This window comes from Martes martes, assembly GCF_963455335.1.
Source record: "Martes martes genome assembly, chromosome: 8".
NCBI classification, from domain to species: domain Eukaryota; kingdom Metazoa; phylum Chordata; class Mammalia; order Carnivora; family Mustelidae; genus Martes; species Martes martes.
The window spans coordinates 90151500-90165652 of record NC_137895.1 but is presented as its reverse complement, the minus strand read 5'-3'; the positions used below and the strand labels follow the sequence as shown (position 1 = coordinate 90165652).

General features: G+C 36.1%; 1 protein-coding gene across 1 annotated transcript; it reads right to left on the bottom strand.

Moving 5' to 3' along the window:
- Positions 1-4018: 4018 nt before the first annotated feature.
- Positions 4019-4955, bottom strand: LOC308347471 (olfactory receptor 6C74-like; the record flags this gene model as incomplete). The annotated part of the gene is given in 2 exon segments (XM_080810946.1): positions 4019-4547; positions 4549-4955. Coding segments are annotated over 2 exon segments (936 nt in total).
- Between the last annotated feature and the right edge of the window lie 9198 nt (positions 4956-14153).

The following is a 14153-nucleotide window of genomic DNA, read 5'->3' as shown; positions in this document are numbered from 1 at the left end:
TACAAACTTCTTGCCTTGTAGCACAATAGTGAATATATTTCACATGCTTATAGGCTAACATTCAAACTTCAAAAAAGAAAACTTATATACCAAAAAGTATTGTAGTAATTGTTCTAGTCCATTTGGACTACTATAACAAAATATCAGAAGACTCTGTGTCATACATAAAAAGAAATGTATTTCACATGGTTCTGAAGCGTGGAAAACCATGTTCAGAGTGTCAGCGTGGTCAGATAAGCACCTTCTTCCACATGGTGGAAGGAGGGGGACAGAATTCTCTGGGGTCCTTTCATAAGAGCACTAATTCTGTTAGTGGTTTTCACACCCATGATCTAACTACCTCCCAAAGGCCCTATCTCCTAATACCATCACCTTTGGGAGTTAGAATTTCAAAATATGAATTTTGGGGTACATATTAAGACCATAGCAATAATTCACCAACTTACATTGACAAAAGCCTGGGGGAATATATGTGAGAATAGATTCTAAGGGTGATATACCAGAGAGAAAGTAAATATAATTCCATGTCAGGGTGAATTTATTGATATATTTTTAATGATTGTGGGTTTTTTTTTTGTTTTTTTGTTTTTGTTTTTTGGCTCTAAATTAGGCCTTTACTTCCAGAAAGTTGGTTTACCAGCACATCATAGATCAGGGTGAGGCCTGAGTAGTGACTATTGATTTAATGGAAGAGTTCAAGCTTCTGATGATGGTTATAATTTTTTGTTCAATTAGATAACTACTTGAATTTGTGACTGACTTATCCTGATTAAAGCTGAAATATTAGAAAAATAAGTCCAAAGATGTAGAATGACAGCAACATGGAACATTTTTTTAATGCACAGGAGGGTATTAACAACATTGAAAGGTATTGTAATTGCTGGTCTGAAGTGAAAGTGGGAGATAATTTCATTATAGTGAGCTTCCTCATTTCACTGGAAATGATGGGATTTTGGGAAGGTAGAGGTCATGTAATAGCACTTAGCTGACATTGGCAAGATGGGTACGGTTACTTATTACTTGGTAGGGTTAGACTGGATATCAAAATTGTGTGATATACATTAGTTTGAAAAAGACATTATGCTGCTCCTAAGGCTAAAATAAATAAACAATCCATTAAGTTCCAATTTAACCTATATAATTGAAAGAACTCTAGTTTGGGTGAAAGGAAGGATAATATAGCCATTTAATGGTGTTAGACTCCTTATCCAAATAAAGACTTTGGTGAGTTCATAGAGCCAGAACCCATGAAGGAAGTTATCCTTGAGGAAGAGTCATGCATTGATATTAGTATCTTAATCTCCTTCCAGTTTTCCTGAAAGGATATAAATTCTTTTGTCAGGAAAACTGTCCACTGAAGAGGGTAAAATCTGGAACTTTCTGGGATTGTTTCACCTCATCTCTGAGCTAATCTTAATCTTATTGTGATGATAGAATGCTAGGGTACACACTTATTAGAGTGGAGAATAATGAGGGTGGGGAAAGTTTTATTGATAAGTGGCAGTTATGTGTTAGTCTCATTTACAGTGATAATACTGCATGTGAAAAATCATCCTGATATATTGTTAAAAGAGATATACTCAGGACCAAGTAGAAAACCATGGACTTAACCCTCATAAACAAATAATAAATCAAAGCATCTTTCCCTGGAAAAACTGCAGTACTTGGTACTAACATCAAATACTTTAAAAAATGATGCAGGAATGGTAATCCATTCCACATACCCATTTAATTCAAATATTTGCCTACCCTATCCCAGATGAATTTTAGAGGGTAACAGTAGATTCATATGCTGAATTAGGTTATAACACCAAATGCAATGTGTTTTAAGTTATGGCCCACTTATTGATTTAAATCAAAACAGTATTGGCACTAAATATTGAGTTATTGAATTTTAGATTTTTTTTTTATTAATAGAACATAGCAGGTAGATTGCGTCACCTTGAAATAGTAAAACAGATAACAAATCAGACCTTCATCCTTGCTTTAGGGCCATCCCTAGCCTTTTGCTATTATTTAGACCATGGGCAAGCAAACCCAAATCTGCAGTACAAGTCCACAGGCTATTTTTGTATAGCCTTCCATCTAAGAATGGTTTTTACGTTTGAAGGTTCAGAAGAGGAAAGAGGAGCAGGTTGAGGGAGTAGGGAAGATAGGAGAATGGAGGAAGCATATAACGGTATGTTAAGATATATTTTTAAAAAATGTATCAGGGACTCAGAACTTCTCAGGCAAAGTATTTTTTAAATACACACTAAGAGAAATATATGATTTTATTTTACAAATAGACATATTCCAATTTTCTCTTTTATATGATAACAAATACCCATCAATAGTATGCTTTCATGAAGATATTTCTCTACCATTCTGTTCCAAAATACATGATATTTTATTTATTTTTAAATTTAAATTCAATTAGCCAATATATAGTACATCATCAGTTTCTGATGTAGTGTTTAATGACTGCGTATAACACCCAGTGCTCATATCATGGGCCATCCTTAATGCATGGTATTTTAACAGTATGTGAAAAAGTAACCAGTTTTCAAAACAGAATTGTAGCAAGCAAAAGAAATTTAGAAATTGATTTAAATTATTGCCATAGTTTTGTTACTGAAGATTATATAAGCTCAATAATTATGAAAATTGCTCATCCACCCATTTGGAAAACTTAGAATTATTATGATCTCTATTAAAATATTCCAAGTAAAAATTTCTGTGCACTTTAAAAATGTTGATATAAAAATAAAAGTTTAAGCAGCACATTAACATTAGAGCAGACAGAATTGCAGTACTTCAATATCAAAAACAAATTCAAATAGGACAGAAGAATAATTACTGTGACTCCCTTGTTTTGATGCGATTAGCATGCAGGGTGAAGCATTAGTTTTGAACTATGAAGACCTTTCTTTTTCTTTAAATTAATTAATTAATTTATTTGACAGACAGAGATCACAAGTAGGCAGAGAAGCAGGCAGACAGAGAGGGGGAAGCAGGTTCCCTGCTGAGCAGAGAGCCTGATGCAGTCCTAAATCCTAGGACCCTGAGATCATGAGCTGAGCAGAAGGCAGAGGCTTTAACCCACATAGCCACCCATGTGCCCCTATGAAGATGCTTCTAACTACCAAGATCAGATAGGCCTAGAATAAGAATTTCATTTAACTTATCACATAATAAACTGATATTTGCAAATATAATAATATATGTTATATCAAATTGAATCTTATAGTTGTACTATTAATATTAAAATTAATTTATATCATAAATCTGTATTATGAACTATATTGATTCTTTGCTTAATGTCTTTGCTTAATTTCTATTTTTCTATTAACATATTTAAATATTCTATACTATAGTGAATATATAATTTATAAACAAATATACAGATACTGTGAAATTCAAGTGTTTTTGTTTGTGTTTTATTTTTTTACTGGTAGAGTATATGATAAAGAATAATAATAATAAGCAAAAGAAATTTACAAATTGATTATTTGAAATGACTGCCACGACCTTGATTTATAGAAGCAAAAAAATTCCATATTACTTAAGGACATAGTGGTTAGTAATTCAATATCTCTAATAGTTATAGGTCAATTTCCATTTTTTATTTTGCCTTGACTCAGTGACAATTTGTGTGTTTCTAGAAGTATGTGTTTTACAGCTAAGTTTCACAAATCTAGGTGGTGCATTAACAATATAGAATATGTGTAAAACTGAATCTGTGAATTCCAGAACAGCGGAAAAGAACATGGAAAAAATACAGTCTATTTTGTTCTCCTCTGAGAGAATTTTTAGAGAAAATAGATAAAATCACCAAATAAAAAGGCAAATTATTTTGGCCTAAATAAGGGACAGATAAAGGGAGAGAATTAAGCTTTGGAGATTAATTAGACCACCATGAAAATTATAGCAAGAAAAATAGTTATTATTATTTTGAATATAAGCATTTAGAGTTCTATGAAGCACTTTATCCTTCTTGCTCTATTTTACTCAACCTCAGTAATATCACTAAAATGATTCACTTCATTGAGAAAATCTCAATCTTTTTGATCATGTGTTTAAAAGCATACTGCACTTGTTTGTTCCTCAGTGTATAAATGAAGGGATTCAACATGGGGGCAACTGAAGTACTGAGCAGGGCTATCCCTTTATTTAAAGATACTCTGTCCTTTACAGAGGATTTCACATACATGAAAATGCAGCTGCCATATGAAATGGACACAACTACCATGTGAGAGGAACATGAAGAAAAGGCTTTCTTCCTCTGTTGAGAAGAAGGTATCTTCAGTATAGTCCTGATGATGTTTGCGTAGGAGAGAATCACTAATATCAGTGTAACCAGGAGGGTCAAAATGGCTGAGAGAAATGCCATTAAATCTATTACATCTGTGTCTGTGCAAGAGAGCTGTAATATAGGAGAAAAATCACAGAAGAAATGATCTATAGCATTGTCTGCACAGAAATCTAGCTGGAGACCCACAAGGAGTGGTGGAACAATTACTATAAAACCAGCCAAACATGAAGCAAAGACCAACAAGTTGCAGACTGTCACTCATGATGGTGGTGTAATGCAGGGGTTTGCAGATGGCCACATAGCGGTCATAAGACACGGCAGCCAGAAGAAAAAATTCAGTTGCACCCAAGACAATAGTAAAAAACAGCTGTGTTGCACAACTATTGTAAGAAATGGACTTGTCACCTGTTGCCATACTGGCAAGAAATCTGGGAATGCAGACAGTTGTGAATGAAATTTCTAAAAATGAGAAACTTGGGAGGAAGAAATACATGGGTGTCTTTAGATGAGAGTCCAGTAGGGTGAGGGTGATTATGGTTAGATTCCCACTGACACTTAACATGTAGGTGAAAAGAAGGAGAAGAAAAATGACCACTTGTAATTGTGGATTATCGGTCAGTCCAAGAAGAATAAAGGTTGTTACTGTGTTGTGGTTTTTCATTGCTGACTTCCAAAAAAAAAAAAAATTAAAAAATGAGAAATAAAGGGTATAATCTTGCGTGAGATACCTATTTGCTTGAGATTGTCCATACATGTGTTGTTCCCACCACCCAGCCTCCTTCAGTGTTATGCTAGTCAACAGTAACAGCCTCTAAAAACTTGCTCATATAATTTGTACTCAAAATTTCACTAACTGAGTGTAACTCTAGGAGTTTCATTTTTCAAGTGTCATAAATTCAGGCATTCCAAAAGGATAATATATGGTATATGAAAGTCATATAAAAATAGAAACAAAGAAAAATTCAGAAAAATTGTCATAATATTTTAACTTGTGTCTTCTGTAGTTGCAGTTTTTTCCCAACCTATTTAGTTCAGATTAAGTTATTTTACACCATCAGGTAACTCATTCCTCTTTGCTAAACTTATTTCTTTCTCAGTTTATTACTCCTTATGATGTATTCTGTAAATTAGATTTCAGCTGAGGACTCCCTGCCTTTTAAAAATCATAAACTTGACCTAAATACCTGAGTGGGGATTCAGTACTTTCACCAAACTTCTCTAAACTCTTCAAGATTGAAATCCTCATGACCTCTTTAGGTCTGCTTTCCCCCTTTTCCTGAAGACTTGGGTGTACTTTTGTCTCACTCACCCTGGTTATTCTCTTTTCTCTGATATAGACCCAAGTAGAAAGGAAGTATATCCTCATGCATGATGACTGTGTTGTTCGTGTAGCATTCTTCGTTTACTTTTGCAGTAACAGAGTAGGGTTCTAGAAAACAAACCATTTAAAAAAGATGTTATCTACTCATGCCTGGAAGATTGTTTTAGTGTCATTGCTCTGCATGGCTCCCCCTTTTGCCATGGTAGCCTCTTCTCTCTTACTCATGTCCTTCTCCTTCTCTTCTCTTATCCTCTTGTTTTATGGTTAGCACCTTACAATCCAGAATTTTATTAGCCTTTTCAATTTTTTTACTTTCCATCTTTTTCATACAATGCCTAAATCCACATGTTTATCATCTCAAAAGTGTATCACCAACTTTTTCTAAAGCATGACCATATTTTCCTTAAGAAGAATGTCATGTTATTTTAAAACTATTATATGCATTTTAAAGCTATTATATTTCACACAGTCCAGTTCAGATGTTAAAAAATGTAGAGATATTTCCAATGGTTATAAATAATTACAATATGACTAAGATTGTTTTCCTCTTTTACTTCATTCCTTTCTTACATTTTTTCCTTTCTTTCCCCAGATTCTCCAATGTATCAATTTTCTTTTTTTAACATTTTTTTAATTTATTTTTTTAATATCTTTTCAGCAAAATAGTATTCATTGTTTTTGCACCACCCCCAGTGCTCCATGCAATATGTGCCCTCCTTAATACCCACCACCTGGCTCCCCCAAACTCCCACCCCCCGCACCTTCAAAACCCTCAGATAGATTTTCAGAATCTGTAATCTCTCATGGTTCACCTCCCCTTTCAATTTCCCTCAACTCCCTTCTCCTCTCCATCTCCCCATGTCCTGCATGTTATTTGTTATGTTCCACAAATAAGTGAAACCATATGATAATTGACTCTCTCTGCTTGACTTATTTCACTTAGCATAATCTGTTCCAGTCCCATCCATGTTGCTACAAAAGTTGGGTGTTCATCCTTTCTGATGGAGGCATAATACTCCATAGTGTATATGGACCACATCTTCCTTATCCATTCGTCCGTTGAAGGGCATCTTGGTTCTTTCCACAGTTTGGCGACTGTGGCCATTGCTGCTATGAATATTGGGGTACAGATGGCCCTTCTTTTCACTGCATCTGTATCTTTGGGGTAAATACCCAGTAGTGCAATTGCAGGGTCATAGGGAAGCTCTATTTTTAATTTCTTGAGGAATCTCCACACTGTTCTCCAAAGAGGCTGCACCAACTTGCATTCCCACCAACAGTGGAAGAGGGTTCCCCTTTCTCCACATCCTCTCCAACACACGTTGTTTCCTGTCTTGCTAATTTTGGCCATTCTAACTGGTGTAAGGTGGTATCTCAATGTGGTTTTGATTTGAATCTCCCTGGTGGCTAGTGATGATGAACATTTTTTCATGTGTCTGATAGCTATTTGTATGTCTTCATTGTAGACATGTCTGCTCATATCTTCTGCCCATTTTTTGATATGACTATCTGTTTTTTGTGTGTTGAGTTTGAGAAGTTCTTTATAGAATCTGGATATCAGCCTTTTGTCTATACTGTCATTTGTGAATATCTTCCATTCTGTGGGTTGCCTCTTTATTTTGTTGACTGTTTCTTTTGCTGTGCAGAAGCTTTTGATCTTGGTGAAGTCCCAAAAGTTCATTTTGGCTCTTGTTCCCTTTGCCTTTGGAGACATGTCTTGAAAGAAGTTGCTGTGGCTGATATCGAAGAGGTTACTGCCTATGTTCTTCTCTAGGATTCTGATGGATTCCTGTCTCACATTGAGGTCTTTTATCCATTTTGAGTTTATCTTTGTGTACAGTGTAAGAGAATGGTCGAGTTTCATTCTTCTACATATAGCTGTCCAATTTTCCCAGCACCATTTATTGAAGAGACTGTCTTTTTTTCCACTGGATATTTTTTCCTGCTTTGTCGAAGATTATTTGACCATAGAGTTGAGGGTCCATATCTGGGCTCTCTACTCTGTTCCACTGGTCTATGTGTCTGTTTTTATGCCAGTACCATGCTGTCTTGGTGATCACAACTTTGTACTAAAGCTTGAAATCAGGCAATGTGATGCCGCCAGTTTTATTTTTGTTTTTCAACATTTCCGTAGTAACTTGGGGTCTCTTCTGATTCCATACAAATTTTAGGATTATTTGCTCCAGCTCTTTGAAAAATACTGGTGGAATTTTGATTGGAATGGCATTAAAAGTATAAATTGCTCTAGGCAGTATAGACATTTTAACAATGTTTATTCTTCCGATCCAAGAGCATGGAATGGTCTTTCATCTTTTTGTGTCTTCTTCAATTTCTTTTAGGAGTGTTCTGTAGTTCCTTGAGTACAAATAGTTTATCTCTTTGGTTAGGTTTATTCCCAGGTATCTTATGGTTCTTGGTGTTATAGTAAATGGAATCGATTCTCTAATTTGCCTTTCTGTATTTTCATTGTTAGTGTATAAGAAAGCCACTGATTTCTGTACATTGATTTTGTATCCTGCCATGTTACTGAATTGCTCTATGAGTTCTAGTAATTTGGGGGTGGAGTCTTTGGGGTTTTCCATATAAAGAATCATGTCATTTGCAAAGAGAGAGAGTTTGACTTCTTCATTGCCAATTTGGATATCTTTTATTTCTCTTTGTTGTCTGATTGTTGTTGCTAGGACTTCTAGTACTATGTTGAACAAGAGTGGTGAGAGTGGGCATCCTTGTCATGTTCCTGATCTCAACGGGAAGGCTGAGAGCTTTTTCCCATTGAGGATGATATTTGCTGTGGATCTTTCATAGATAGATTTTATGAAGTTGAGGAATATTCCCTCTATCCCTATACTTTGAAACGTTTTAATCAGGAACGGATGCTGGATTTTGTTAAATTTTTTTTCTGCATCAATTGAGAAGACCATGTGGTTTTTCTCTCTTCCCTTATTAATTTGTTCTATCACATGGATTGATTTGCGAATGTTGAACCATCCTTGTAACTCAAGGATGAATCCCACCTGGTCATGGTGGATAATATTTCATGTGCTTTTGGATCCTTTTTGCTAGGATCTTGTTGAGAATCTTAGCATCCATATTCATCAGGGATATTGGTCTGAAATTCTCCTTTTTGGTGTGGTCTTTTCCTGGTTTGGGGATCAGGGTAATGCTGGCTTCATAAAAAGAGTCTGGAAGTTCTCCTTCTGCTTCAATTTTTTGAAACAGCTTCAGGAGAGGCATATTAAGATCTCCTACTATTAATGTATTCATATCAATATGACTCTTTATCTTGATTAATAGTTTTCTTATGTAATTGGCTGCTCCCATATTGGGGGTATAGATATTTACAATTGTTAGATCATCTTGATGGATAGTCCCTTTAAGAATTATGTAGTGTCCTTCTGTATCTCTGAGTACAGTCTTTAGTTTAAAATCTATTTTATCTGATATGAGAATCACTACCCCAGCCTTCTTTTGGGGCCCATTGGCATGAAAGATGCTTCTCCATCCCTTCACTTTCAGTCTGGGTGTATCTTTAGGTTCAAAATGGGTCTCTTGTAGACAACATATGATGGATCCTGTCGTTTTTTTCAATCTGCAACCCTGTGTCGTTTTATGGGTGCATTTAGGCCATTCACATTGAGAATGATTATTGATAGATACGTTTTTATTGACATCGTGTTACCTTTGAAGTCTTTCTTTCTGTAGATATTCTCTATATTTCTGTTCAATGCTCTTCTTAGGATTTTTCCTCTTTTATAGAACCCCCCTTAATATTTCCTGCAGTGTCGGCTTGGTGGTTGCATAGTCTTTTAAGCCTTGCCGGTCTTGGAAACTCTTTATCTCTCCATCCATTTTGAATGTCAGTCTTGCTGGATAAAGTATTCTTGGCTGCATGTTCTTCTCATTTAGTGCCCTGAATATATCTTGCCAGCCCTTTCTGGCTTGCCAGGTTTCTGTGGATAGGTCTGATGTTATTCTGATGGGCTTTCCTCTGTATGTAAGGAACTTCTTTGTCCTAGCTGCCTTCAAGAGGGCCTCCCTACAATTATAATTCCTCATTCTTACTATCACGTGTCTCGAGGACTTTTAAAAATCTATAATCTTGGGGGGAAACCATTCTGCCTCTAGTACATGAACGCTGGTTCCATTCGTGAGATTTGGAAAATTTTCATGGAGAACTTGTTCCACTATATCTTCTAGACTTCTTTCTTTCTCCTCCCCTTCAGGGATTCCAATAATTCTGACGTTGGAATGTTTCATGGCATCATTTATTTCCCTGATTCTGTTTTCATGGCTTATAAGCTGTTTGTTCCAGGCTTCCTCCTGATCCTTTCTCTCTATTTGTCCTCCAGATCACTAATTCTATCTTCTGTCTCAGTTACCCTAGCTTTTAGAGAATTTAGATTAGATTGGAACTCATTGAGAGCATTGTGAACATCATCCCTGGTGGCTTTCAGTTCTGCCTTAACATTGTGAACATCATCCCTGGTGGTTTTCAGTTCTGCCCTAATCAATTCCGTTTTGTCATCCTTGGTTTTCTCCAACCTAACTATTGCCTGGATAATTGTTAGCCTGAATTCCCTTTCAGATATATTGTCTATGTACATATTGTCTTCTGCTCTGTTGCAGAAGGCCCATCCTCTGTATTTTTCTTCTGTTGGGGATTCCTCCTCCTAGTCATTTTGGTGAGAGATGGCTGAACAAATGTAACTGGATGTATCGACCGTGGTACTGTCAAGGTGCACTCTGGAACGCTTCTGAGCAATCAGGAGTCCCCACCCAATGGAGAGAAATAAGAAAAGAAAAAGAAAATAAAAAGAGAGAGAGAGAGACAGGAAAAAAAGGGAAGATAAAAGAGAAGGCTCAGCCCAAATGGGCCCCAAGGTAAGTTTTATGAAGTATACAAACAAAAACAGACCAACAAAAAGACTGATAAAAGTATATGATGAGAAAAATATATATATATATATATATATATATATATATATATATATATATATATATGTAGAAAGAAAAAAAAAAAGAACCTCGTCAAAAAGAACCCCAAATATAAGATTTATATACTATCAGGACAAACACTAATACACAGAAACACTGGCGGAAGAAAAAGATGGGAGACTGTGTATAAATTCTCAGTGTGGGTGAGGAAGTTTATTTTGATTCTTCCTGGATGTAGCTTGATATCTTTGTTAAAGGACTCAACTTTCCTAAGATAAAGAGGGATTAAAAATTGGTTTACCTATAGGGGTAGCACTGATTGGGGAAAGGGGATTACCTTGAAGTTTAACTCTATATGAATATTAAAAAATAAAAATAAAAAAAGAATAAACTAAACTAAACTAAGCTAAAATTTAAAAAAAATTAAAAAATAGAAAAGCAAAAGAAAAACACGGGTATATGTTTCAGAAAGTTTAGGTTAAAAGGTTATTATGGAATTTGATGTACTGGGCACCTCACTGTGATGGTAAATAGGTTAAAAAAATTATCTATATAAAAAAATGAACCAGAATAGTGGGAACGAATGAAAAATAAAAGTTGTATCTATGAAGTAGTGGTGGTTGTTCTCTTGTCGTTTTATTTTGTTTTTTTTCTTTTTTTTCCTGGTTGGTTTTCTAGGGGAGGGAACTGCCACATGGGTTTTCAGGCAATGTTCCCTGAGTTAAGTCCTCCCGCCCCCCTCAAGGGGGTGGGCTCTGAGGAAACCTGTTTTTCAGGCTTTTGTTCTCTGGAGGTTTTTATGTTTGTTCCTTTGTTTTCTCTCACCTTGACAGCCTTTGATGTTTTTTGGAGGTTTAGAAGAAAGCAAACTGCACCCCGACCTCCCTCTCAGAGAGAAGCCTCAGTCTGTTCCCCCCTTGGTGCTGCAGAGCACATAAGTTCCCCCTGGGCCGCTGGCAGAGCAGGTTCTGAGTCGCGGTCCCTGGGGATGCAGGATCTCTTGCTTGTACCCAAAACCATGGCAGCAGCGGCTGTCTGGGCAGCTCCAGACCACCAGAGAGGTTCCAAGCAGCGATTGTACACTGAGATTTTCCCCCTGGCCTGGGCTGGGAGTGCCTGGTCTTTCCAGGTCCGAGAGTGCTGCGCTGGTGCCTTCCTGCACCTCTCTCAGGGGAGGGTGTGGGACGCGTGTGTCTCAGGCTCTGATAGCACAGCACAGCGATCGCATGGAGAGTGCAAAAAGCCTGTGTTTCTGCTGGCTGGTGAGGCTCCCAGCCCCTCACGGGAGCCGGACTCCATGCGCTCTCAGGCACGCTGGCGACTCAGGGACCAAGACCTAGTTTCTCCGCCACACTCTCTCTGGCTCGGTGCCAGGGGTGGCTGTCCTCAGTCCGGGGACTTAAGCCCCTATCCCTAACAGCCCTGATTCCCACAATTTCCCCCAGCATTCCTTTGCTCTTTTTGAGTGCTTTCAACCAGACTCCAGGTTAATGCTGGTCCCCAGACGCAGGGCACTCTCATACTGGGATATTGCTTTCCAATGGGTCACCTCTGGTGGCTCCCTCCCCCTTTGGTTTATCTTCCGATATTAGTCTGACATCCCACTCCGCTTCACCTGCCCCCTGGCGTCTTCTGCCCCCGTAGAGATCCAGACATGTGTAATTCTGATCTCAGGGTGATTTCATGGGTGATCAGAGTTCTTTGGTAGGTAATCAGCTCACTTAAGGGTACATGTTGGAACGGTGCCTCCTCCTATTTCCCCGCCATCTTGTCTCCTTCCCCAGTGTATCATTTTTCTAAAAATGTCTTCATTCTGGCTATTTAAGCATAATTTATACTCAGTGATTAAATTTTTGAAATCCAAGTTTGGTCTACTTTCCTTTTCTAAGGTCTATTTTTTAAGGTAAAAAGCATAAGAAAATGTCAGTCAGCAAAGGATGAATTATATAGGGTACAAATTATAAAGTTAGAAGTGAATTCATACATGCATACTCCCGAGCTAAATTTAAATTACAAAACTGCAAAAAAAAAAAAAAAAAACCACACACAAAAACTAAAAAACTATTGTAAACTACTTGACATCATTATCTTCTTTTAACTCCAAATAAAATACTTGGTGAATGGCAATAAAGTAGTCACTGTTTCTGACTATTTTGATAAGCCCAGGGACTTCTGTAACTACGTTGGCAATTTATCAGTAAGGGAGAGGAGATTCCTTTGGGATATGAAACTGGATATTTTATGAAATGTTTAAATTCTATTGAATTCAATAAGAGGAAATTTCTCAAATTTAGTACTAATTCATTTTTCCAATGTCATATTTTACAATATTCACAATGATCCTATATACCAAAAACATATGTAATTATAATTATCTGAGGAAAACAACATATTCATTTAATAAAATACATTTCTGAGATTCTTTTGAATGTTATGAAGGATATCGATTCAAAGCTTGATTCCTACAAAGTGAAGGTTCAAAGATTCCTTATTAGGACAAGCCAACTGAGTTGTAAAAAAAAAACAAAAAACAAACAAACAAACAAACAAACAAACAATAGTTCTAACTTCATGGCATTTATTTCAATGGCTTACAAATGAATCAACTTTTTTGTCCAGGTTCATGCAATTAATATGACTAAAATTTTAAAAAATTCCCCAACCTTACTGTATTTAGTAGCAATTTCATTCCCAACTGTCTTCTTTTGATTTGAGTCCCAGAACAGAAGAAATTTCTTAATGTTGCATATCCATCATATTTTTATATTACTTTAAACTACTTTTAACTTGCATTCTTATCCAAAATACATTAACCCCGACATCTCACACTCAACTGTGTGAGCTCAAAGATTTTATCAGGACAAGAAATTTATCTAATTTCATTTCTTCTTTAAAGAGCCATATCTCCAATTTATATTAAATTTGGAGGACATTTTCTGTATTACATATAAAGTAAATGTATTTCTTAAAAAAAAAACAGAATAGAGTGGTAAAAAAAGATTTCAGTCTCCTTGTTTACTTTGAGATGTTTCTGGCCTACATGAGAAGTACAATTGCTTCTTTTGTAGTTTTAGGATTTGATTATTTTTGTGTACTCTGCCATTGATCTCAAGAGGATTTAATGACAAAACAATTTTTAAAAGATAGAAACATTTACCAAGATACCATTGTACAGCTATGTTAAAAATACATGGATTATTTATTAAGTGAAGAAAACTCTATAACCTGTAAACTCAAATGTAAAAACAAAATAAAATCTTCTTTTGAGACATCTATATGTTGTAAGCCATAAGGAGTTTTTCGAACTTACATCTTACATATCCATAACAAATACACATTCCGCACTAGAAAAAATGAAACTACACAATTCATATTGTGAAAAGACTTTAGGGGGATTATTACCAAAAGTTTCAATCCTGATTCAATAACGGGCTTATATTATACTTACCTAAGTTAAATCGTGCAAGGCCATCCTCTTGAGTGGCAGTTTTAAAGACTTAATTAAGTTTTAAGATTTGGAAGCCAAGATATTTCATCATTGATAAAGGAAATATTAAATGTGTGACATTACCAGGGCGCCTGGGTGGCTCAGTGGGTTGAGCC